Source organism: Prunus persica, chromosome G1 (genome assembly GCF_000346465.2).
Source record: "Prunus persica cultivar Lovell chromosome G1, Prunus_persica_NCBIv2, whole genome shotgun sequence".
NCBI lineage: Eukaryota > Viridiplantae > Streptophyta > Magnoliopsida > Rosales > Rosaceae > Prunus > Prunus persica.
In genome coordinates this window covers 15,200,058-15,225,317 of record NC_034009.1, presented here as the reverse complement: position 1 = coordinate 15,225,317, position 25,260 = coordinate 15,200,058, and the positions used below count along the sequence as shown (strand labels likewise).

Sequence of the window (25,260 nt, the reverse complement as noted above, 5' to 3'; positions counted from 1 at the left end):
TTTTGACTCCTTGCTGTATATGGTATGCGTTTATTGTCTGTTTATGGCTATCATGTACTGCATGGTCTTACATATATATTTTTCATTAGTGTTCTTTGTGTGTATATATATAGAGCTTCGTGGGTTCTTTGTGACGTGTATATAAACAAGAATTGGCATAGACAATTTGCATCATCCTAGCCTTCACATCATATCCCTCTCCTACTATTAACAACTATGCCAAAGACCTAGGACTTACCATTAATATTCACCAAAGTTAGAAAGAAAATAGGAAATAGGGACAATAGTGAAATTCTTTTCTTTTCTTTTCTTGTTTGGTATGATACGTATTCTTGTGAAATAACTAATAAATTTCTTATATATGTTGTAGTAGTAATTTAAATGGGGGATTCACAACAAGGAAATAACAAAGGAAAGGGCAAAGAGAAAGAGAACTATGAATCTTGGACTATAGACGATACCAATGAGTTGTTGCACCTCTTGGTGGATGCTATCAATAGTGGATTGCATGATGCTAATGGGTCACTTAGCAAGCAAAATGTAGAAAGAGTGATACTTCCTCGTCTTAATGCAAAAATTAGGTTCCCAAAAACTTATAATCATTACTTGAGCCGAATGAAGTGGTTTAAGAAGCAATATAACAAGATGTCTACGCTTATGCGTAATAACTCTGGCTTTGGGTGGGACCCAATTGCAAAGACGTTCATTGCTAGTGATGAAGTATGGAAAGATTACTTGAAGGTGAGCTTAGTTCATAATCTTTTAAGTATATTAATAGCTTACTAGTTTAGTATAGTTTGTTATTTGCAATATATTAACAATGAATAATTTGTTCTTTGCTAGTCCCACCCAAGTCACAGTAAACTTCGAGAAAAAAGTGTAGTTGATTATGAGGATTTGAAGATTATCGTTGGGGGTGGAACTACTACTGGGAATGACTCCATTGCATTGGGCACTGATGATACCGATGCAACAACTTATGGGGAAGAAAATAGAGATTTTGGGATAGAAGACTTTTCATATGATCCTAACAATGATGCGTTCATAGCACCAAATCACTATGAACCATCCTACCAACCTTCATCACCCCACCAATGTAGTCCACCATCTCAATCCCCTTTAGGTTCGGAGGTTCCCATCGCATTGAGACTATTTCTGCCAATTTTGTTAAAATATCTAACCTAATGGAGAAAAGAGAAAGAGAAAAAGAAAGAGAAAGAGAAAGAGAGAGGGATATTTGGGATGCTATAAAAGAGATACCAAATTTGGATGACAATACTCGTTACATGGCAGGTGAATTGCTTAGTAATAAAGCAAAGAAGGACTTGTTCTTGAAGATGTCATTGGAAGAGCGCTCATCTTGGATAAAATTCAAGTTAGGATGATTCTAGTATGTTGATCATCTTGGGTTTTGTTGAACTATATTTTAGTTTGTGCTATTTTGCTTCTATTTTGGTTGAACTATTTGAGTTATAATTTGGTTGAACTATTGTTAACTATTTGGATTATAATTTGGTTGAACTATTGTTATTGTAATTTGGTTAAACTATTTAGGTACTTTGGTTGAACTATTTGGATTATAATTTGGTACTTTGGTTGCACCATTAGATGGTTTGAATAAAGTATTTGTTATGGCCTTATTGCCTTTGTTGATTTTCGGATCCTTCCTATTTTGATCCCAATTTAATGTGTCATAGCCATATATATTGTTTTGTCCTTCCTATTTATATATTGTGCTCAGCAGAATTGCCTCCATATACAGACCTTGAAATTGGATCCCAATTTATTAGTTACAATAACTACCAGAGTAGAGAATATTCCTTCTTTCTTTGCTTTTACTTTTTTATGTCATCAATATCTTCCTTCTTTGCTTTTACTTTTTTTATGCAATTATTATATTATAATGTGTACTATTTTCTTCTTTTTATTATTTTACAGTTTCGTATATTTTTTTATGTACGCATAATGTCACAACCGAACATATATGAAGGTAATGACATAGAGGAAGAAGAAATTGATGATGAAGATATAGATGATGAAGAAATAGATGAACAATTTTATGAAGCCATTTACAGTTCAGTGATGGCAATTTATGCAGTAATGCATGTGCTAAATCAGTTTCTGAATATGATGCGTGGTGAATATATTGAACGTCCATTAACTCGACGGCGAATTACTAGCAGTGGATATGACTATATACATCAAGCATTGAACGATGATCCTGAAATCTTCCGACAAGTATATAGAATGTATCCAGATGTATTCCGGAAGTTATGCACAATTCTTAGAGAAAAAACACTTTTGGAGATACAAGATTTATTTGTGTTGAAGAAATGCTTGCATCATTTCTACAAATCGTCGCCCAAAATACTCGATATTGTGTCATTCGTAATACATTTGGTCGATCACAATTTGCTGCAAGTGAAAATTTTCACAAGATTTTGAAGGCCTTGAATTCAATAGCATCTGATTGGATGGCTAAACCAGGACCGGCTGTGCCATCTAAAATAACGGAAAGCACAAGGTTTTACCCTTATTTCAAGGTATGTGATAATTATCTAATTATAATAATATTGTTATTATAATATGTATTTTTCATAATATGGTTATTGTGATATATGAATAATTTTAGGATTGCATTTGGAGCTATTGATGGTACACATATTCCAGCAATGGTAAGGGGAAGAGATGTAAGCCATTATCGTAATCGTCATGGAAAGATATCACAAAATGTATTAGTTGCTTGTAACTTTGATTTGGAATTCATGTACGTTCTTAGCGGGTGGGAGGGTTCGGCTCATGGTTCAAAGCTACTATATGATGCTTTATCAGGGATGAATGGACTTAAAGTGCCCCAAGGTAAGTACTTATTTTAAATGATAAATATATATATATTTTTAACTTTTTATACTAATTTTATATGTATTGTATATATAATTAGGTAAATATTTCCTAGTGGATTGTGGATTTCCTAATTGGCGTCAATTTTTAGCTCCATTTTGAGGTGTGCGATATCATTTCCAAGATTTTGCGGGTCATGGTAATGACCCTCAAAATGAAAATGAATTGTTCAATCTTCGCCATGCATCATTGAGGAATGTGATCGAGAGGATATTTGACATTTTTAAATCATAGTTCACAATTTTTAAGTCAGCGCCTCCATTTCCATTTAAGACACAAGCAGAGCTTGTGTTAGCATGTGTAGCACTACATAACTTTCTTCGCAAAAAGTGTTGTTCTGATGAATTTCCAATTGAACTAGTACACGAATCTTCTTCATCTTCAGTATTACCAGTTAATGAAGAAGAGAATTTGGAACTTATTGTTCAAACCCAAGAGCAGCAACAAGAAAATGCTAATGCATGGAGGGCTACCATAGCTTTAGATATGTGGAGAAATGCTACTTAAGAGGACATGAATCTACATCAAATTGGCTATTAAAAGATTGGGAAAATTTTATTGAATTTTACTTTTCTTTGTTAAAATTGTGTTTCTTTGTTATCTTTCAAATTGACTCTTGTAACTTTGAATGTTTGCTTTTATTTATTGTTCCATTCCATTTGATCCCGTTTATGTTATTGCTGATGCAAGTGCCCACAACTTTAAGCAATTGACTTTCATTGGCTTTTTATTTATGGCTCCATTCCATTGTTTGAACCAAGTGTCCGCCGCTTAGTAACCTTATACCTATTATAAAACATTCGGGAAGGATAAATTCCACCATCATTTGGAAAGCTTGGGTTGTAGAGGCTGTTCCTGAAGAATTCGTGCACCATTGAACTAGACATTGCTCATCATCCAACTAAGTTGGTTGGTTAGCATCATACAAATAAAAAATCCATGTGGTCCTTTCAATTCTTATAAATTTTTATGATATAAATCTTTAAAATCCAAACATAAAAAATCCTGCGTACAAAAAATCTTTTAAAAAAATCTTATAAGTCATTACATTCTCAAATAGTCTTTTAAAATTCACTGGACTTATTTATCAATAAATAGTCTTTTAAAATCTCAATTGAATACACCCCCCTTAATTTTATTTACATCATATTGAATGAAATTATATCTTATCGGAATTTTAAAATTTTTACGTCAAAGTTTAGAAAAATAATTAAACCAAACACGCACAAATATTAACATAAAAAAAAAATTAACACAAAAAATGAATTAATACAAGAAAATCGAATTTACATATTTGAATTTGCATCCAACTCATTGGAGCATAAATAATATTTACATCTCCCGAAGGTTAAAGGAGATGTAAAAATAGCTTTACACCTCCGAATTTACACTTCTTCACTGTAGATGCTCTAAGAATAAAAAGATGGTGAACCTTTCAAATTACACTAACAAAATCATAGTTTTGCTAAATATTGTTAATTTTGCTACATATTGCTAAATAGTTTTGCTAACAAAATATAATTACACTCAAGGAAATACAATAAATTTTGTTAATTTATAAAAACAAGAATATAACTTAATTGTTGTGGTATTCTTACTAAATAGAAAATGTTTGCCATATCAAAACAATCCAGTTAAAGAATTACATATGCTCAAGTTTGTAAAATAGATCATTGTTTAACTAACACTGTTCCGGATTAAGAATTATAGAATAAATTTATTTTTCCATGTCAACAGATAATTCATAATATAATTTCAAAATCTTTTTTCTCGAAAAAGTGATATTATAAAGAAGCTAATCCACGTCTTTTATTTTAAAATTATTTTTATGGTTTACGTATATAATGAAATGTACACTTTTTAACTCAGTTTCAGTGGTTCCATCTCTCTCTCTCTCCCTCTCTCTTCTTACTGCAGGCGGGAAACTGATAATTGGGATCAAAACCCTCCCTCCAAAAACCGCAGAGACAGACTGACAGATCCGTCTCCTTTCTTTCTTTCTTTCTGTCCTCTTTCTTTAAAACCCCAACCCTAACCTAACCACGCAAACAGAGTCACAGAGACGCACAAACACAAACAGAGAGAGAGCAAAAGCGAGAAAGCCCCCCTTCTTTTGCTCTCTCTCCCTTCTTCATGGCATTTCCCCAAAAGCACCAAAACGACGACGCCTCAATCGACATCCACACCTCCACGCCCCTCCGCTACCTCTCCCTGGACCACGTGTATTCGGCCACGTCGCCTTGCGTCAGCGCCAGCGGGTCCTCCAACGTCATGTCCAAGAAGGTCAAAGCTCGCAAGCTCAATCACTTCGACGATGGCGATCAGAATCACCAGAAGCCCTCCCCGAAACCCTCAATTGTCAATGTGTATTCGCGCCGCGCCAAGAGGCCCCGCCATTACGAACGGAGCTCCTCGTTCTTCGATGCTTTGGTGGCCCGGAATGAGTCCCCAGCGGCGGCGGTGAAGGTTGAGGAGGCTGATGGAGATGACGAATTTGAGAGGGGTTTGGAGAAGAAGAAGAGGAAGCTCGGGATTAACGAGTTACTGAAATTGGGGGTTGATTCTAGCATTCTGTGTAATTTGGACGGGCCTCGATTGAGAGATTCTCGCAGCAATCATAAACTCGATAGGAGTAAAAATGGAGAGAAATTGCGGCTGAAGAAGCGGAATTCTTCTGTTAGCTGCGAGAAAATTCTTTCGGATCCTTCTTCTGTGAAGAAATGGGTCGGGTATGTATTTAGTTTAGGGTTTCAATTCTTTCTTTTTTTTTGGTCGAAAGGGTTTCAATTCTTAAACAATTGGTTCTTGAGAAAGTGTTAATGGTTGATTTTCAACAGGTTGAGTTTCAGCGACGTTGATCCTAAAACTTTTATTGGATTACAATGCAAGGCAAGCACTCTGTAAGCTGTTTTTGACATTTTTTAAAGTTGTTTTTGAGGATGTGAGCATAGCATTGCTGTGCTTGTAGGAAATTCTGAAACTTTTCTTGTTGTTAAGTACAGGTCTATTGGCCATTGGATGCTAATTCGTATTCTGGTCGCATTGTGGGTTACAACTCTGACACTAATAGACATCAAGTATGACTATTCATTTCCATGCTCTCTTCTTTGTTTGATCGTTCTTATGTTGTTGAGAGCGCCTGAGTATGCAAAAGTTAGGGCATTGCTTACGAACTTGTTGGAGCCATTACTTATGAACTTTGCAATGTAGGTTGAATACGAAGATGGTGATGAGGAAGATTTGATTCTATCAAATGAGAGAATCAAATTTTATATTTCTCGGGAAGAAATGGAGAGTTTGAATTTGAGTTACAGTCTGAAGAGTATGGATAATGATGTCTATGATTATAATGAGATGGTTGTGTTGGCTGCGAGTTTGGATGACTGCCAAGAACTAGAGCCTGGGGATATCATATGGGCCAAGCTTACAGGTGTGTGCTTAATCTACTGCTTTGATTTTGTTTTCACTTGTTTTTAATTTTCTTATGGCCTGAGCAAGAGTATGTCCAAATATAATAAACCAATTAGATGAAGGTGCAAATGTTTTCACATTGTAAACCCCTTGCTTGCGTTGGAAAAAAAAAAGCTTTTTCTATGATTGTATCTTGGACCTAACAGGCTAGTTTTCAGCCTGTAATTTTCCTTATCCATGCAAAAGTGCTGTAATTTTCTGCCATTTCACAATGGTGTAAGAACAGGCCAAAATCTCCGTAGGAGCAATTCAGCACAGAGAGGGATATCCCTTTTTATGATTTATGCACTAATAGGATGTACACTTACATAATCTCGCTGCAAATGATTGGTTTTCTTTGTGTTTTTTGTATGTATATATTGTTTTTGCGGATAAGAATCAGAAACCTTTACTGAAAAGAAAGAAAAAAAAAGCTACAAAAAGAATCAATAGTGCTCATCAAAATCAGTCCTAGAAACATGAAGCAAATAACATACTATGTCCAAATCAAAACTCCTACAGAATGGCTTCTTTGTGAATAGAGATATATTTAAATATCTGCAGAATTGATTCGCAACTTTTTATTTTATTTTATAAATTGAAAGTGTCAGATCATTTCATCTTCCCTGATTGTTACCTGGCTTTATTTAAAAGACTTATTAGGTTCTGGTGATCACAGAGATAAATTTTCAGTTACATGAATTATAAGTTTCTTCCACTGTTATACATTGATTTTTCATTTCTTTGATTTTGCACCAACTGGTGATTTCAAATATTCGATTTCACACAAACTACTTTCAACTGCTGTAGTGCAGGTTATGCTATGTGGCCAGCAATAGTTGTGGATGAATCCCTTATTGGTGATCGTAAAGGCTTAACCAAAAGTTTGGGAGGACGATCAGTTCCAGTGCAGTTTTTTGGTACCCACGACTTTGCAAGGTTTGGGATTCTTTGACATTTTGAGGAGATTTTATGTATCTTAGTGCACTTACCATACCTGAATTCCCCATTTTTTTTTTTCAATCTGACCTCACCGTTTTTCTGTTGTGATTTATACAGGATTAAAGTGAAACAGGCAATCTCATTTCTCAAAGGACTTCTTTCTTCATTCCATTTGAAGTGCAAGAAGCCTGGATTCATCAAAAGCTTGGAAGAAGCAAAAATGTAATCTTATATCATTTTTGACATGACCTTTTAGTTTTTTCATGGTGTTGAACTCATAAATTTATAATCGTACATCTGATGTCATTTCTTAATATGATCATGCATACATCATATTATATATTTTTTAACATGGCCATGCGTCTGTCACAAATCAAGCATCTTTGGAGTATCTCTGCATGCTTTCATTATGATGTGCAAATATATAATCACCTAGGTGGCATAGTTTTCATGAGACAATTTTGTACTTAACTCTAATAAATGTTAATGTGTAAGTAGTGTATGTTTTTGTGACATTATCATGTGTACCTATGGACTTGGAGGCTATGAGATTTAAATGGATAATATTTGAATATCCGCACTTATCACTTTTTGTAACTTTCACTGGATATGACTGCCTCAATCAGATTTGCTCCAAACATTTGTAAGATTCAGGTATTTTGTTTAACAATGCAATATGAAGACCTTAATTATTGCATAACTGAGTACCAACTAGTCAAATCTTTTGGTTATCATCAGGTATCTCAATGAACAAAAGCTTCCAAGAAGAATGCTACGGCTGCAAAATGGAATTAACATTGATGAGTGTGAAAGTGTAAGTGGAGAAGATGAAGTGAGTGCAGATTCTGGTGAAGGATGTTTGGATGATGTACGGATTCTGAGGACACTGGATCGCCTTGGAACTTCTCCATACGTGATCGGGGATTTGCAGATAACAAACCTAGGTACTTCTTTGTAGTCTTGTACTTCTTCGTTGACATTGCATAATATAAACTTGACGGTTCCCATGTATTGTCTACATTTTGATGTTATAATTAATGAACGCATTTTCATTCTTCAAAGCTAGATTTTTCTGGATCCCAACCCTGTGAGGAAACACCATGAATGGAATTGTAGCCAAAGTTGTACTCTCCCCCTAGCAAGGGGAAGGTCTTTGGTTCAATCTATGTGAGGGGGAGGGGGGTTGGGAGAGGGAAGGTTAATTTCCATTTTGTAGCCCACACCTCTCTCTCTTGAAAAAAAAAATGAGGAAAGGATGCTGTTGCCGGCTTTTTTTTGTCTTTCTGTTTTTAGTATTCAATTTACTTAAGAGATCTTCAGACAAGAAATTTTGATTTATTTCGATCCTTCCTATGAAATTTTCCTTTAAGATCTGGTAGTTTATTTATTATTATTAATTCTGTATAAAGAGATCATCCAGTTGCTTTTTTGAGACTTCCATTCTATTCATCACCATATGGAGTTTCTTGCAGGAAAGTTTGTCAGGGACTCAGAATATTTTCAGGATGAGAAAGACATTTGGCCTGAAGGTTATACTGCCTTGAGGAAGTTTACTTCAATTTCAGGTGGGACACACACACACACACACTCTCTCTCTCTCTCTCTCTCTCTCTATATATATATATATATATATATATATTTTATATATATTAGCCTTTCATATTAGATTATTCTTTCTTTTACGTTAAGTTTCAAAGGCTATATTTTATTGCAATGGTATCATTCTAATAACAATCTCTCTTTCTCATAAATATTTTGGTCAGATCCAACTGTACGTACATTATATAAGATGGAGGTGTTGAGAGATACCGAATCAAAGATTCGACCTCTGTTCAAAGTGACATTAGATACAGGAGAGCAGGTTCGGTTTTCTCCTGTTTCCATTTTGAGTGCATTTGATAGTTTGTGCTTGTTTCTTTAACATCCTTCATAAGTTGATCAACTTGTACCTCAAAGTATACTTTTGTTATATTCGTGCATTGTGATTTTAATTATTCTTTACTTTCTTAGCAGTGGTTGTGTTCTTTGCGGTCCATGTACTTGTTTCATTTTATGTTTATGTGGATCTTGTCTCTAGAGTTCCCAACGAATTCTTTTTTGTTTATAGTGTCATCACCTGTCAAGCTGTAATGATACCTCCATCTACTACTATAGGGGTGGTGTTGCTCATATTCTTGAATTATAGTAAACACTTATATTCTCCTCCGTTTAATCCTATTGTATGTAAACTGGTTAGGCATCTGATTAAGGGATAAGGGACTTATCATTGCATAGTTTAAATTTTCATAAATTATGGTCTACAATTATAATCCAGAATACATATTTACTGTTTATTTTTCCCCATAAATTTTGATATAAGTAATCTAGAAAGTAATATCCATTTGAGAGAATGGATGTGTAAGCTTTCTTACTTATGGAGCACTGCCTTTTCAGTTTGTAATAAAAGGACATATTTGTCTTGTTATATGTTTCGCCTTCTATTTTGTGATTCCTTTATTGAGCACAGGAGTAGGATGTACAGTACTAGAGTATCTGGAATGAAGATATGCTGATATTGTTCTGTTATGTATCTTCCTTTCCCCTCTTTTTTCCAGTTTAAGGGATCTACACCATCAGCTTGTTGGAATAAAATATACAAGAGGATAAGGAAAACACAAAACACATCATTGGTTGGTTCTAATGCTAATGCTAACAGTGGATTGGAAGGGACCTATCAATCTGGTTCTCATATGTTTGGTTTCTCTATACCTGAAGTTGCAAAACTTATTCAGGTACCTAAGCTCAGCTGTGCATTAGACCTACTAGGTTTCTTCTACTGTTATACATTTGTGGATACAGCGATGTATTTTCATGTTTTCTTGGGCTATGATGTCAATTTTATTTATTTGTTCAGTCAAATATTAATTTTATGTTTTATGGTTGTCTTGCTGAATTTCTTATCAAGGCTGATCTGCCATCTTACAAACATTTGAATGACATCTTGTCCATTGATCTGTTCTTTTTCTCTTAATGAAATTTGTTTCCTATCAAAGAGAGAAAAATCATCTAATAGTTTTCTTAATAATGATTGTTATAACTTGTAATCTTCAAGCATGGTCATCAGTTTGTACTGCTCGTCTCTCTGATGAACAGAATTAAGTGTCAAATAAGGATTTGGAAAATCTTTCTGTTGCTGAGTTAATGGTTCTTTACTCATTTGGTATTGGCTGCCATCTTGTTAATTGTTGAAGCCCATGCCATTCTAAAATGCTCCATAAACTGTTCCTTCTTCCCATGTTCCGTGATTTCTAGCCTAATATAAACACCTGGCGTTTTTGCAGGGGTTAATAAAATCCAAGCTTTCTTCAAAATTACCCAAGTGCAAGTTAGCCTCTAGAAGATATCGAGATGTTCCTGTTGGTTACAGACCTGTTCGTGTGGACTGGAAGGACCTCGATAAATGTAGTGTTTGCCACATGGATGAGGTGGATGCGAATGTTTTTTCCCATCATATTGTATCACTGACTGTTTAAAAGATAGACTATATGTATTTTTCTTTTTCCGCAAGTTTCTGTGTTTTCTTTTTTTGGTGGGAGTTCATTTAAACTTAGTTCCCTATTGGTTTTGCTAATTGGTGTTTTGTTTATAGGAGTACGAAAACAACCTGTTCCTGCAGTGTGACAAATGCAGAATGATGGTAAGTGTTTTTCTGATGCTGGGGATCACATTACTGTGGTCTTGGTTAAACTATCAAATTCAAGTTTGATTTTGTCATATATGCTTTAGTCAACCAAGTTTCTTTTTCTAGGCTGTTTGAAACACTTCTTTCTCTACTTTGTTATGTGTTCACCTTTCCTGGTTGGTTATTGGTTTCACCAGAAGAAATAATGTTTTCCTAGGTCCATGCAAGATGCTATGGAGAACTGGAACCTGTTGGTGGCGTCTTATGGTTATGCAACTTATGTCGGCCTGGGGCTCCTGAACCTGCACCGCCTTGCTGCCTTTGTCCTGTAATAGGTAGTTAGAAATCATTAAGAGTCTACCTTTTTAATGCCATGGATTTCACGTTATTAATTTATTGAACTGATTTTCCTCTAGGGGGGGCAATGAAGCCTACAACTGATGGGCGCTGGGCTCATCTGGCTTGTGCCATATGGATACCAGGTTCATGAAAACACAGTTTTCATTTCTGATCATTCAATTATTTATTTATTTTTTCTAATGCTCTGAAAATATTCCAGAAACCTGCCTATCTGATGTTAAGAGAATGGAACCAATTGATGGGCTTAGTAGAATCAACAAGGTATTTTCTTTTTCACTTTTTATGTTCCCACACCATTATGGCCTCCTTCCTTTGTTCCCCTTCACCCTCATTTTTCCTTGACATATGTCACCTTTTTTATCTTTATCTTGAGAGGATTTGTTTATGGCAGCGGTCTCATATATTTTTTATCCTTTGGAATGAAAATTGCCAAAACCTTTATGTCAAGATTTTCCTGCTTCCACTAATCTCCTGTTTTGTTACAGGACCGTTGGAAGCTATTATGTATTATCTGTGGAGTTTCTTATGGAGCCTGTATTCAAGTAAGTTCATTTAGAACCTAATCATAGTCAAATGCTTGTAAATTTGTTGTATTTATAACGTGTATCATGATGCCAAATTATATTTAACTTTCTTAAGTGGTTGGAAGCGGTCATACAAACAATGAAATTGTTTCAGGCTACTATTATGATGCTGAAACAGTTTTCAAGGGGAAATGCTTATTCTACTTTATTGGTTCTGAACCACACTCTTTTGTTTTAAAGAGAAGTATAAAAAATAGAAACATGATGAAAAAAAAAGGCTAAAAGAGAAAGCTAATGGATGGAAGAAGTATATCAGTATAGTTATGACGAAGTCAGTTCAACTTCAATATAACCAAGTTTGAACATTTTGGTGTTTGCTACAAAAATATATTAGGCATTACCAATACACAAGTACATATCCGTTGTGTTCTTTACATGTGAAGATTGTTCATATTGCCATGAAGTGAGAATTGATGCTGCTCTTTAGAGATTGGAGAATTTTTTTGCAATTAGATCTGAAGTGTACACTGTGCCTGTAGATTTTGTTGCAACATACCGGGAGTCAAAAGTTGAACATTTTTTCATTGCCTATTTGGAAATGAACTTAATGAATGATTCATATTGAGGGCTTTCTTGAACCTTTTACTCATATGGTGGTCATGAGCCCTGCTCTATTTAGTTTTACATTTTTGAAGAAAACAGGGTACCTGGTCCTGGTAAAAGAATTAACTTAATGAATGATCCAAAGTTGAGCATTTGGTAGAATCTTTACACTTTTGCTAATTACCAATTTTCTTTATTTGGGGTTACATTTCTGGGACGCTTAGTCTGTCTTAGAAAAAAAAAACATTTATTTCTAATCCATTTTAGAATATTACGGGAAAAGCTTAAAAATGTATCAATGTCATTGTTCGTTTCCAATATATGACTGCAGCATCTAAGCTAGAAATTTCTTGGCTTTCATATAATTATTTCTTGATGTTCTTCAATGATATATCTACTTACATATATACATCTTGGTATCTTCCTGATTTATTTTTCATTCTTAAATGTATACAGTTTGGTATGAAAATTCCTTGATAACTGTTTCTTATTTTTTTGTTGCCTTTTATTTTTCTTTCCAGTGTTCAAACAATACCTGTTGTGCGGCATACCATCCACTTTGTGCACGAGCTGCTGGTCTTTGTGTTGAGGTAGTTTTTGTTTTCCTCATTTTCACATGACATTATTGTTTTTATATTAAACTCTGTATTGTTTCAATAGCTTGCTGGATGTCTTCATGTATTGGTTTTATATTACTTTGTATTCTTAAATGCATTAATTAATGCTATGGCTAGAATTGTTTGCCCAAATTGTCCTGAATTTCTTTCTATATTTTATTTTTATTACTACGAAGCTTGAGGATGAGGACCGGCTGCATCTACTTTCTGTAGAAGATGATGAAGAAGATCAGTGTATCCGCCTTCTTTCCTTTTGCAAGAAGCATAGGCAGCCAACTAATGATCGTTCAGCTGCTGATGACCGTATTGGCCGAACAGTGCGTCGATGCTCAGACTACACTCCGCCATCCAATCCATCTGGATGTGCTCGTACTGGTATGTAAATGTATAGTGAGTATACTCCTGGAGTGTATTTTTAGTAATCCTGCTGTAAATTACCTCACAAGTTTGTTTACATCTCTACGTTGCTTTTAGTACACTTAACAGATATGGTGTTATAAATTATAATGTTTCTCCACCTTTTGTTGTGTACTTTGTGTGTGTATTGGTTCCAGTCTCTATGTTGTGGGGAAGATTTGTCTTGCTTAAATTATTTATAGTTTTTGCACCAAGGGGGATCGTACTATGTAGCCATGAGCTGGGGCATAATTGTTTATTTATTCTTTCAGAGTTCTACGACATAGTGTGTGATGCCTATTTGGGGTTGCCACCCTCAATTTATTGAAAATCTTTGTTTCCTCTTTAAATAAAAAAACCCCTCAATTTATTGAAAATCTTTGTTTCCTGTTAGAAAAAATAAAATAAAAAATCATTGTCAGGAGTCAGAGTTGATTTTGACTGGTTCTGCTTGTTTGTCTTGTCAAATATGTTCCATGAATGCTCATTTAGTTTATTGGCTATCATTGATATAGATACTCAACTAAGGAATTTCAAAATAAATTCAATAAACTTTGTATTTTACTCTCTCATTCCAACGCTTGGACAGAGCCATACAACTACTTTTGTAGAAGAGGGAGAAAAGAACCTGAAGCCATAGCTGCTGCATCCTTAAAGCGTTTGTTTGTTGAGAACCAGCCTTACTTAGTTGGTGGTTACAGCCAACACCAACTGTCAAGTAATTCACGGCCTCCCAATGGTGTCGTTGGTTCTAAGTTCTGCTCTAACCTTCAAAGGCTGAAAGCCTCCCAACTTGATGCTCCTAACGACATACTTTCTATGGCGGAGAAGTATAAATACATGAGAGACACCTTTCGGAAACGACTAGCATTTGGTAAGATATAGTTTTTCTGTTTTTTACTCGTGAATCCGAATTTCCTTAAAGAAACCTCCAAGAATGTTGTATGTAAATATAGTTTGTCCTATTTATGTTCGGTTCTGATTATCTTCACCAATCTCCCATCTGGTTCTTTGGTTCACTCTTTGGTATTCATAATAGAATTTTGTTTCTTCTTTGAAGCTAGAAGTAGATAATTAGGTCTTTTGGGGATCATGTTGTAACGTTTTTAACATTTAATAAATGTACATACAATTTAGAAAATTGCTGTACGTTAAAACTCATGTGGCTATTTGTAGATGCCTGTTATTTTACCAATCATTTTTTTTTAATAGATAGCATGCATTCTTATGTGCTGAAATTTTAGAGTTTTAGCTTTATCTTACATGTGTTCATGACCTTGCTTGTATAGTGTCTGCCATGTCATTCAGTGTGATCTGTTACCCTAACTATTGTTATTCTGAATTCAGTCTTTTGGAACTTGTTTTACATATTAACTGCAGGAAAATCTGGAATTCATGGTTTTGGTATCTTTGCTAAGCACCCACATAGAGCAGGGGACATGGTAAAGTTATTTTCTTTGTATATTTTGAACCTGTAGAAGAGAATTTTGAATGCTGATCCTATCTCTTCATATCTGTTGCAGGTGATTGAATACACGGGTGAACTTGTTAGACCTCCTGTAGCTGACAGGAGAGAGCACTTCATATATAATTCATTGGTGGTAAGTTACGTAACTAAGCCATTGCTGTGCTCATTGCAACTTATGCTTTATTATGCTTGCATGCATTTTATGTTGGTCCTAACAAATCACATCAGAAATAGATTTCAAATTGTTCAAATAACATCAGAAATAGATTTCAAATTGTTCATGGTAGTGACTAGGCTTTATGTGATTTTATTTAAGCCAAATTGTACATTTGGCCTTCATTCTATAGGAAGTCAATGTGCTATGTCTTCTCTTGATTTTTCTGTTCTCTTGCTTGAGTAGTCTTTCTCTTGGTCTCCTAGTGTAAGCCATTAAAAGCGTAACACCATGTGAGCAAATACTCATCTTTTATCTAGGGCTCCATCACAAAGACCACAGAGGATCGTCTTTTATGCTCGGGATTGTGCTTGCTAGAATGGCACTGGTATTTCTTAATATTGGACAACACCTTCATGTGGAAGATGACTTATCCTCTGACTTGTGCCACATGTCCTTGTGGATGAATGCTCCTTGTATGCTCCACACATGGCTACACTGAATGAGATTCTAAAATAGGCTTCTTGATGCTTCTAGAGTGACCTTCAGTTCACTCTTATTCCTCAAAGAATACCCAAGGATGAAGGTGGGATCAATAGGAATGAAAATAGTTCTTTTCCTTCACAAAGAGTATGCATATGTGTATATACTTGTTTGAAAATGCATCAAGCTTGTGGAAAATGCATCCACCTCCTCCTTCATTGCTCTCTCTCTCTAAAGTGGTGGGAGATGTTACTGAAGGAAGTTAACAGTGTGTGGGTAATACTGAAAGGCTGTTTCGAGCTTTATTCCGTCAAATTTGATGCTTTGGGAAGGGGAAAGAAAGCTAAAATTCTTTGGGGCAGTTTGATGCAGGCAGTGATCTGGAACCTTTGGCTGGAACGTAACAGGAGAATCTTCGAGGATTATAAGGGAGTGGGAGTGGTAGAATTATGGGATAGAGTGAAGTTCTGGGCTGCCCCTTGGGCATCAACTTCCCCTGCTTTTAAGGATATATCCTATCCTACATTTATGCGCAATCTGCTGGCTGTAATGTCTTAAGGGGAGGTGGCCGAGTTCTCATCTCCATTGCATCTGCTTTACAATGTTTGAATTTATCCCTCCTGGATTGGCTCTAGGAAGTAGATTGCTTGTACCCTAAGATTGTCTAGTCTCTATACTTCTAACAATTCTTTCAGACCATGCTCCTATCTTGTTGAGTGGGACTAAGACATTTGGTCACGTGAGTCATTCTTTAATCACTATTTCCAGAACTGTACAGATCCTTATTGAATCATAATGCCACCATTTCATCCTTGCCTTCTCCTCCTTTTAGGGTTGTTTCTTGGAACCTAACTTTTAGAAGAAATCTCAGTGATAGGGAGTTTGACGAAGTTTCTGATCTATTATCTTGTATTAGTAACCTCACTTTGTTTCCCACCCGTTCTCACAAGAGAGTTTGGGTTGGTTAGGGATCTGGGTTATTCTCTTGCAAGTCCTTTTCTATTTTGTTGTGAGATAACATGAATCATGCTGCCTTTGGTCTTTGTAATTTTATTCAGATGTCAGAGTTGCCAACCAAAGTTCAAGAGATTTGAAATAATCAGGCATCTCTATTAGATGCATTTTTGTTACACTTACAAATTTTGATTTTCTAGCATTTGTATGCATCTTATAAACAACTCATGTAACTGCCGTTTAGGAATTTTTACATATATTGATGCTTGCATATGAACTGAGAAAGAAATGGCTGTGGAAAAATCTACTTGTTCTCATGCAGGGGGCTGGGACTTATATGTTCCGGATTGATGATGAACGGGTCATTGATGCCACAAGAGCTGGAAGCATTGCTCACCTGATTAATCACTCTTGTGAAGTGAGCATTATCTGACCCTAGTCTGTTTATTTAGTTTTACTCATATGAAGTATTTCAAATTGCCTTTGTGCTACTCATAATCTAGCATAGATTGACATGATACCATTGACATTTTAGCAGCAAGCTAAATGCGTGAACAATGGCATTTTAGCAACTACCTATCTTATTGGATATAACCTAATGAAAGAGTTTGGAGATTAGAAGTTTTCTTTTTCCTATTTGCATATCACTTTGCAATCCTGAAGGTGAACGTTCACCATAATGAAGCTTTAGCATAGTAAATATGTTTAAAAAAAAGGAAAAAAGGAAAAAAGAAGAAACAAATGGTGGATGTTGCTGTCATTTGTAAAACATTTGGATTGGGAAATAAAAAAGCATTCCTCCATTCAATGCATTTGAGCTTCTCCGAGAAGACATTTCAAGAAATATTTGCTTTTTGGGTGGCATAAAAGGTCTTTTGAAATATGGAGACAAACAACCCTAAACTATTGTGTAAGATGTTTTGGCATGCAAATCTTTTGGCCTTCAAGGATTGCCATATGCATTATTTTTGCGATTGTTAATTTTCTTTTCTTTTGTATTTCACTTGTATTTGGATCATCATCTTCAATGTCAAAGCATAATGTCTGCTGTAGTCTATTGTTTTGGTGAAAAACTCGCCAGTGGTTTTGGCTGCATGTTGGCAAGTAAAATAGTGGTTGTCAAGGCTTCTATACTGTGATCCGTTCTCATATAACCTTTTTAATTAATTATGATCTTTCAATTATCTTCTTCATCACATTTTTCTTCTCCAAATTGTTAAACCCATCTATTTATTGGGGGAACTTAATTTTAGATCCTGGGAATTATACTCATAGGGTTATGTTGCCATTTTATATTGGTGGAAATCATATAGTTTTTATTGTTAAAATTGCTTACGCTATTGTGATTACTGATTTTATATTGGATGGCTTCCCCAAAAGTTATTTATTTAACTTTGTTAATTCCTGACCGGCTTAACTTTTCTTGTGTGCAGCCAAATTGCTACTCAAGAGTCATTAGTGTTAATAATGATGAGCATATAATTATATTTGCAAAGAGAGACATCAAACGATGGGAAGAACTTACATACGATTATAGGTTATCCTCAATTCTGGCTGTGTATGCAGTTTTTCTTTATCATTTCAGGTGCTAACTTTCTCCTTAATATCACAGATTTTTTTCAATTGATGAACAACTAGCATGTTATTGTGGTTTTCCGAGATGCCGTGGGGTGGTTAATGATGTTGAAGCAGAAGAGCGAGCAACAAAGCATTATGCACCGCGCAGTGAGTTAATAAATTGGAGTGGTGAATGATAAAAGGTAGGTGAACTGTAAGGTCTTTCCTGTACCCTAATATTAACTCCCTTCAAAGCTGGATTTCCTAGCATTTCGCTGATTCAAATTGCATATTTATGCCAGAAATAATGTTTGCTTTTTTTTTTAAATTAAAAACTGTATATGAAAATGTTTGAATAATAAGAACAAGATAGGTCCACTTTCCTCATATTTAACTAACCCTCCACGGACCATTGGCATGCCATAAGTAAGAATCTGAGACATTAGAAACTTTAATTTTTCTGAATTGTGAAGTACTTATTGGTTGTGAGTTGATACTATGTAGCTCTGTGTATCTGGTTAACATTTTGTTATGCCCTTAGGCCTTGGCTCATAGACAAAGATTGGATATGTTTGTTTAAAATCTTATGAGTTAAGAAAATTTAGCCTTATTGTCAAATCGAAATCCTTTCTTTCAAATCATCCATCCAACTGGAGCCTTAGTGTAATGTTCAACATATATATAGTACAGCCAATCTCCCATAAAACAGTATAAACAAATACATTGAAAGGTGCATAATTTTGTTAATAAGGTTAGGATGGGAGAATAGAAAATAAATAAAAGAAAGGTATTAGAGGAAGAAAAGGATTAGAGCAGAAAATAATAACAAAACAAAAAGGGGATCCATAGTCTTTTTATGTTTAAAGTGAAAGGACAATGTATTGTTTTAAGCCAGTGATTTGAACTTGACGTACTTAATTTATAAGGGGGAGCAGTACCCACCTGAGGATGTTTTCTGTTGATGAGGTACTTGCTCATTGACAAAGCTACTGATTAAAGAGCTTCGCTGGTGTCGTAATAGAAGTCAAAGTGCAATCATACTCTGTTCGTTGAAAAATTACAAGATTATAGCACTCAGCAATGTGTTTTTCCTTTTTTTTTGTTTTTTGGGGTTGATGTTCCATGCCATTTGCTTTGAGAATGCTTTCCTTGTACTGATCATTTCCTCCATTTTTGTTTGCAGAAATTTATTGTTGTAAAATATGTTCACGTGAGATACTTCGGAGATGGATTGTTTACCCCAACAATCTGTTAGAACTTGCTATTATCTCAAGGAAGACAGGGTTGTAGAGCTCCGGTTTTCCTCTTGTTTTGACATGACAACAAAATCAAGTGATTCAGCTTTTCTTTTTTGCTCAAGCTGCTTCCTCTTGGTCCACGCATGAAAATTTGAAGACGTCATTGAGGTTCATAACAAAATTCAATTTCACTTACTGATAAAGTAAGGTACTCTGGATAATCCTTCCTCATTTGTCTTGATGCTGTAAGGTTAGGGACCCAATTGTTCATATAATTACATTAACCTTTGTGAAAAACAAGTACAAAAGTTATGAATGAAAAAGTGATTTGATTGTATCTCAGGATGGTTTCTTAGCTCTTGGAGGTGCTTTTTTTTGTTGGGAGATTCATTATTATACCCAATATACAAGTCCAAATTATGAAGAAAAAAAACCCCCCATATGAAATGGACTTAGAAACATACCCAAAGTCTATTTACAGTATAACAAAAAGGCTTTGAACTTTTTATAAATTATAAAACTGTTATTGATTTCTTAAAACAAGTCCAATTCCAAAATCTCATAATAAAAAACTCAAAATACTTAATAGGGTATCAAACTAATTTAATAATCAAAATTAAATTCAATAGGGCAAGTTGTTATTTTATGGGTTTGTTTATATAAATTAAATGGTGTATGGTTTATCTATATAACTAGTGCTAAGAATGGGTATTTAATGAGTGCTGCTAAACGAACCCTAAAATTAACTGAGTATATCCTACTACCAAATTATTTATTGTATTACTCATTTACCCTAATATAAAATTACCGAAAAAGATATCTAATTTTCTTCTTCTTCTTCAAAAATTTGAGAGTCCACAAAACCCTCAAAACCCCATTTTTATTTATTTTATCCCATCGCCTTTCTTTTTTACTCTCAACTTACAGAAATCAATTTATTCTCAATCCTATTATAATTTATAAGCAAGTCAGCTAAAACCCCTATTATTTTTTCTATAATTTTCATTTGAGAGAGTAAAATAGAGGTGTTAGCTGGATTTGAAATGAAAAGAAGAAAATATGGAAGAGAAAAGAATTCACGATATTTGCAGTTCCTTCTGGTTATGTTTGTTAGGACAATAATTTGCAATGAGCAGCACTTCAAATAATAATAAGAATAATAAAAACAACCAGGCCTCCTCCAACACCTGCACCGATTAGAGGGAATTCTACCCTAAACAAAATGCTCCAAAACCTCAATCCCACGCATTCATCTCCTCCCACCTATCTCACTCACAGCTTGTTGCTGTCATGGAAGTATATGCGGGATGGATTATTAATTACGTTGTAAACTAGTCAGATTGGTGATCATTTGATTGGAAATAGATGAGTTTTTTTTCTTCTTTTTCTGGCTAAAATTGGCGTCATTGAATTTTATACTTGAGATTCCTTGAATCTATTTCTGAAGAAGAAGATAACTATCGATGTAGCTTTTGTCCGTTTGGCAAAAATGTAATTTTATTTTTGATTTACTACCATATATGGCGTGGCAGTTGTTTTTATCATTGGATTGTATTATATTTGATGTGGCAGCTTTATATTAAAAGTCAAGCAGACAAAATCCAAGAAGATGATTCAGATCCATTAAGGTGTTGTGTGATAGAGTGTATTAGGGTGTACCGGGGGTATTTTTGGTAGTTAAATAGGGTATACTTAGTTAATTTTACATTTTGATTAAGAGTGCTGCTAAACGAACCCTAAAATTAACTGAGTACACCCTATGATCTAAGTACATCCTAATATTTTAATTAAAATATAAAATTAACTAAGCACACCTATAAAACTACCAAAAATACCCATGATACACCCTAATACTTGTAGCATTATTTTATAGTTGATTTTCAGCTTGATTTTTTTAATAGTGTTTATAAATCTTTGACTTTTCATATGGATTTATGCTTCTACTAAAACTGTTGACACTGTTTTTGCAATTCCAATTTCTTGCAATCACCACATCTTTCGTTAAAAACACAATAGGACAAGCAATCTCTTGATTAGGGTTGAATATGGTTAGTAGGGTGTACTTATTAAAATTATATTTGTTTCACAATTCCATATATCCTTTTTGGTCATTTTATATTAGGGTAAATCAGTAATTCAATATATACTTTTATAGTAGGGTGTACTCAGTTAATTTTAAGGTCGTTTGGCAGCACTCCTGATTAAAATATTAAGGTGTACTTAGATCATAGGGTGTATTCAGTTAATTTCAGGGTTCGTTTAGCAGTAAATATCTCTTCTTTTTTGCTTACCTTAGGATCCATTTTCGTTAATTGAAATTTTCTCGTTTCATTCCTAGTGCTTTTTCATTGAACAAGTTTAGTTGCTTAAAAAGTGAATGCTATTTAGTTTACATGAAAAGGAAAATGTTGGAATTTTTGCAGAACAGAGAGCAGTACGGGGGATTTCTAGACATAACTCTCTTGTTTTCCCCCAATCTTTCAGGCTTTCATATTTCATTTCTTTTTCTTTCTTTCCTTCAAAACCCGTTCTTCCTAGTTCCTTCTACACTTTATTTATTTATTTCTATTTGTTTATAATTGTGTTTCTGATTTTAGGCTGATGCAATTGTAACTGCACTTTAGGGACGGTTCTGAGGCTTGTAGAGAGGGTTGTTCCCATTTTGGTAATCGTTAGGGTATCTTAGTAACATAAGTATGTAGTGTGTCAATTCTGTGAGATGATGCAAATGTGGGTTAAGCCAGTTGACCAAGGCAGTTTGCCCTCCCCATTGCACCCAAATGTGAACCCCCTCCTTACATTAAAGTAGTTTAGAATAGCGCTTTTGTAAAAAATATAAATAAATAAACTCTGAGATAACACCATTAGAATCTAAAAGTTAAGCTACGAAAATTCATGGCAAACAAAGAAGAAAACAAACCTATTGCATTATAACTTATCAATAGATGAAAAGTTAATATCTAGGGGTTTAAATGACCCGAGCCAAGCCAAATGCCAAGTTTCTCAAGCTCGGTTCATATGAGATATTAGCTTTGCGAATCAAACTCGAACACGCTTGAATTGTATTGAGTCGACTCACAGCCCGACATTCTCAAACACATTTGAATTATAGAAGTGTAGTCTTATAAAGACACTAGTAAAATAAAAACTTTCTTACATTAACCAATGAAATTTCGTTGGCTAATTTTAGTTTTTGTCCTTTCCTTAAAAAAGATCGGTGGTTGCCATGTCAACTGGGTCTACCCGAGTGAAAAATAGCCTTGACTTGCAGATTAGTGATCTCAGGTTAGAAATCTTGCTCTCCCTTATAGTGTAGAGTTACACTATCGCTTGTATTAAAAAAGAAAATCATTGGTTTGGTTGCTTTACTTTCGAAGCACAGAGGAGAGGGCAATTGAACACTGAGACTTTACTCCGAGATGCTTTTAGTAAAGTAATGGAATATCATTCATGGGGTGACGTGAAGGAGAAAGGAGGATGGATTCCCTTGATCCAGTCCACTGTCCAGAGCAGGGTGATATCACAGATTCAATGTCTCTTCCAAGTGGAGTGTGTACCATGTAGGATAAAGAGGGAATCAATTCAAAGTACTGAAACGTGAAGAAAATAAAATTCAAAATTGTTCAGAGTTATTACGAAACAAAAGTATTTGGGATTTACACGAATTTCAAGTGAACATCAAGTGGATTGATTACATATGTTGTTATTTTTAATTTTTTTTTTGTTTTAATATAATTTCGAATCCAATTAGATTCTGAATTTAGTTAGGATTATTTTGTAACCTTTTAGGTTTCTTCAGACTTTTAGGGTTTTGTGGCCATTGCTTGTTAAACTCAAGTGTCGGTGTCGCATGGCAGTATAACTCAGAAGTAGAATATCATATACACAAAGAGCGATGTAAATGTGCACAAAATTCTAACAGTAACTATAACAAAAGCAAGATTTAAGCAAGATTTAAGCAAGACCCCCTGTTAATAAAATCCTAATGATTGAATCTATCATTGCTGGGTGGCAAGGATTCGATATGCAGATAGGTTGACGCAGACAAACCCGTGTTGTACTGTAGTGTAGTGTAAATAAGCAGAACATGTGATTGGTCTGAGAGAGAGAGAGAGAGTTGCTGCATTTCAGACAGAAAACCCTGCATTTCAGTGGAATTGCTGTCAGTCTTTTGGGGTCTGAATCTGACATTGGTCATGTGAAGCTGGTTGTTTGGTAGGGAGGCAATGCCATGTACAATATCTCCAAACCCTCTCCCTTCTCTTCACTCCCTCCCTTTTAACTTTTCATTTCCTCTCTTATTCCTAATGCCCTTTTTTACTTCCAGTTGCATGTGACTCTGTCTCCACTCACCACTCTCCACAACAAGACTCACAACAACAACCACCACATAAATTCTTGCAAGTCACTCAACCCCATCAACTCCTTCTCATTGTCTCTATATAACCCAACCAACCAACCAGTTCAATCCACCCCTTCAAACTTCTTGTTACATAATAATCCTTGAACTCACAATGCATTGCCAAACAGCTTTCAAGCTTCTTCTCTGGACTTCTCTTACATTTGCATCTCTTATCCCCCATGGTCTCTCTCTCTCCCAAAAAAGAAAAGGTTAAGTAGCAATTTTGGCACTTCCAATTTAGTCTCTGGCACTTCAAATTGAATACTTCTAAACGTTTTTTATACCTTCGGTATCGAGAGTGTCAGAAGCTAAACTCGTAGTGTCAAAATCGTTACAAAGAAAAAGCATTAATTGAGTTTTGGTTTTCATACACAACTTATATCAAGTGCTAATATAAATGTGATGTATGCAGGGTGGGGAGAAAAATGTACTGCCAATGGTCAAGCTCCAACAGTTCAACAGATCCAAGTGGGGTTTGGAAGCTCTCCAAAGTTCATGGTGGTGGTGAATAACAAGTGCCCTATGTGCCCAATCATCGACGTTCATTTGAAGTGTGGAAGCTTCCCTCAGGCTCTGGTCAACCCGAGGCTGCTCAAAGTGCTAGGCGTCGATGATTGTGTTATTAACAGCGGGTTGCCATTGGCACCTCTGCAGACATTTTCCTTCAATTACTCTCACCAAAAGTATCTCATGTATCCAAAAATCTGGTCCTTTCAATGTGAGTGATTAGATTAATTAGGCCTACCAGGTAATTAATCAATTAATTAGTTTCCTTTGTCTTGCATCTTTTGGATCCATGTGATGAATTTTTCTTAATCTCGTCTTAATTAACAATATTAAGTACATAAGCATCAGAACATACGGAAAACATCTCTGGACCCAAAGAAATTAAATTGATGGACAGAAAGTAACCATCAGGGAAGCTTTAAACATGGCATTCCCCTAATGGCTGTGGTCATGTTCGCATAGCCCAATTCTCATTTTCTGCATTTTTTTAGTTGAATTTTAGGGTTAATGCCATGTTTAAAGCTTCTCTGATGGTTACTTTCTGTCCATCAATTTAATTTCTTTGGGTTCGGGGAATGTTAGTAACCTTCTTTCTAACATTCTCCTTTGGACTCTCTCTTTTTTGTTTGACACGTGTTATTTTCCTTACACTTAAAACAAGTCAACTTTTTTTTTCCAAATGTACCCTTATTGAGTATTTTTATTCAAAAAATATTTCAACTTTTTTATTACTCTCTCCCACTATCACGGTCTCTCTCTCTCTCTCTCTCTCTCTCTCTCTCTCTCTCTCGCACCCAGACTGAACTTCATAACCCACCACTCCACCCAGACCCATCCTCACACTTGGACTCCATTGATTAAGCAAACTGACTCCTTTGCTTTGGCAAAGTCAACAAATGAAACTCCACAGCACCTCTTGAGTCTTTGCAAGCCTGCTGCTTTTGCAGGAAAAAAAATTTCCAGGTCCCTCCCCTTAACCCAAATTCAAAACCATTTGGAAGACCTCACCGTCCCTTCCTCCCTTCTCCATCGTCCCTACCTCA

At 35.2% G+C, this 25,260-nt stretch overlaps 3 protein-coding genes and 1 pseudogene across 5 annotated transcripts; all 4 read left to right on the top strand.

Annotated features, from left to right (window-relative positions):
* LOC18791806 (uncharacterized protein At2g29880) lies at positions 382-1,185 on the top strand. The gene is made up of 2 exons (XM_020554493.1): positions 382-741; positions 844-1,185. Exons 1-2 carry the CDS (start codon positions 382-384, stop codon positions 1,183-1,185), a joined length of 702 nt encoding a protein of 233 aa, XP_020410082.1.
* Positions 1,966-3,441, top strand: LOC109946480 (annotated as a pseudogene).
* LOC18789839 (histone-lysine N-methyltransferase ATX2) lies at positions 4,766-19,650 on the top strand. 2 transcript variants are annotated; one of them, XM_007225351.2, is made up of 25 exons: positions 4,766-5,630; positions 5,739-5,790; positions 5,904-5,978; positions 6,112-6,331; positions 7,167-7,290; positions 7,411-7,515; positions 8,032-8,237; positions 8,766-8,858; positions 9,057-9,154; positions 9,888-10,064; positions 10,614-10,757; positions 10,922-10,969; positions 11,172-11,289; positions 11,371-11,436; positions 11,514-11,575; positions 11,800-11,856; positions 12,963-13,031; positions 13,235-13,433; positions 14,044-14,328; positions 14,835-14,896; positions 14,978-15,055; positions 16,836-16,931; positions 17,947-18,050; positions 18,126-18,273; positions 19,254-19,650. In XM_007225351.2, exons 1-24 carry the CDS (start codon positions 5,035-5,037, stop codon positions 18,265-18,267), a joined length of 3,276 nt encoding a protein of 1,091 aa, XP_007225413.1. In that variant the 5' UTR covers positions 4,766-5,034; the 3' UTR covers positions 18,268-18,273; positions 19,254-19,650. The 2 variants fall into 2 exon arrangements, with proteins under 2 accessions (XP_007225413.1, XP_020410234.1); XM_020554645.1 differs by having other exon boundaries at positions 5,567-5,630; positions 5,739-5,801.
* Positions 23,437-24,642, top strand: LOC18791030 (uncharacterized protein At1g05835). Of its 2 annotated transcripts, none has more exons than XM_020554853.1 (2): positions 23,437-23,919; positions 24,123-24,642. In XM_020554853.1, the coding sequence occupies exons 1-2, from the start codon at positions 23,823-23,825 to the stop codon at positions 24,434-24,436; spliced, it is 411 nt and encodes a 136-aa protein (XP_020410442.1). In that variant the 5' UTR covers positions 23,437-23,822; the 3' UTR covers positions 24,437-24,642. The 2 variants fall into 2 exon arrangements, with proteins under 2 accessions (XP_020410442.1, XP_007223402.1); XM_007223340.2 differs by having other exon boundaries at positions 23,455-23,892.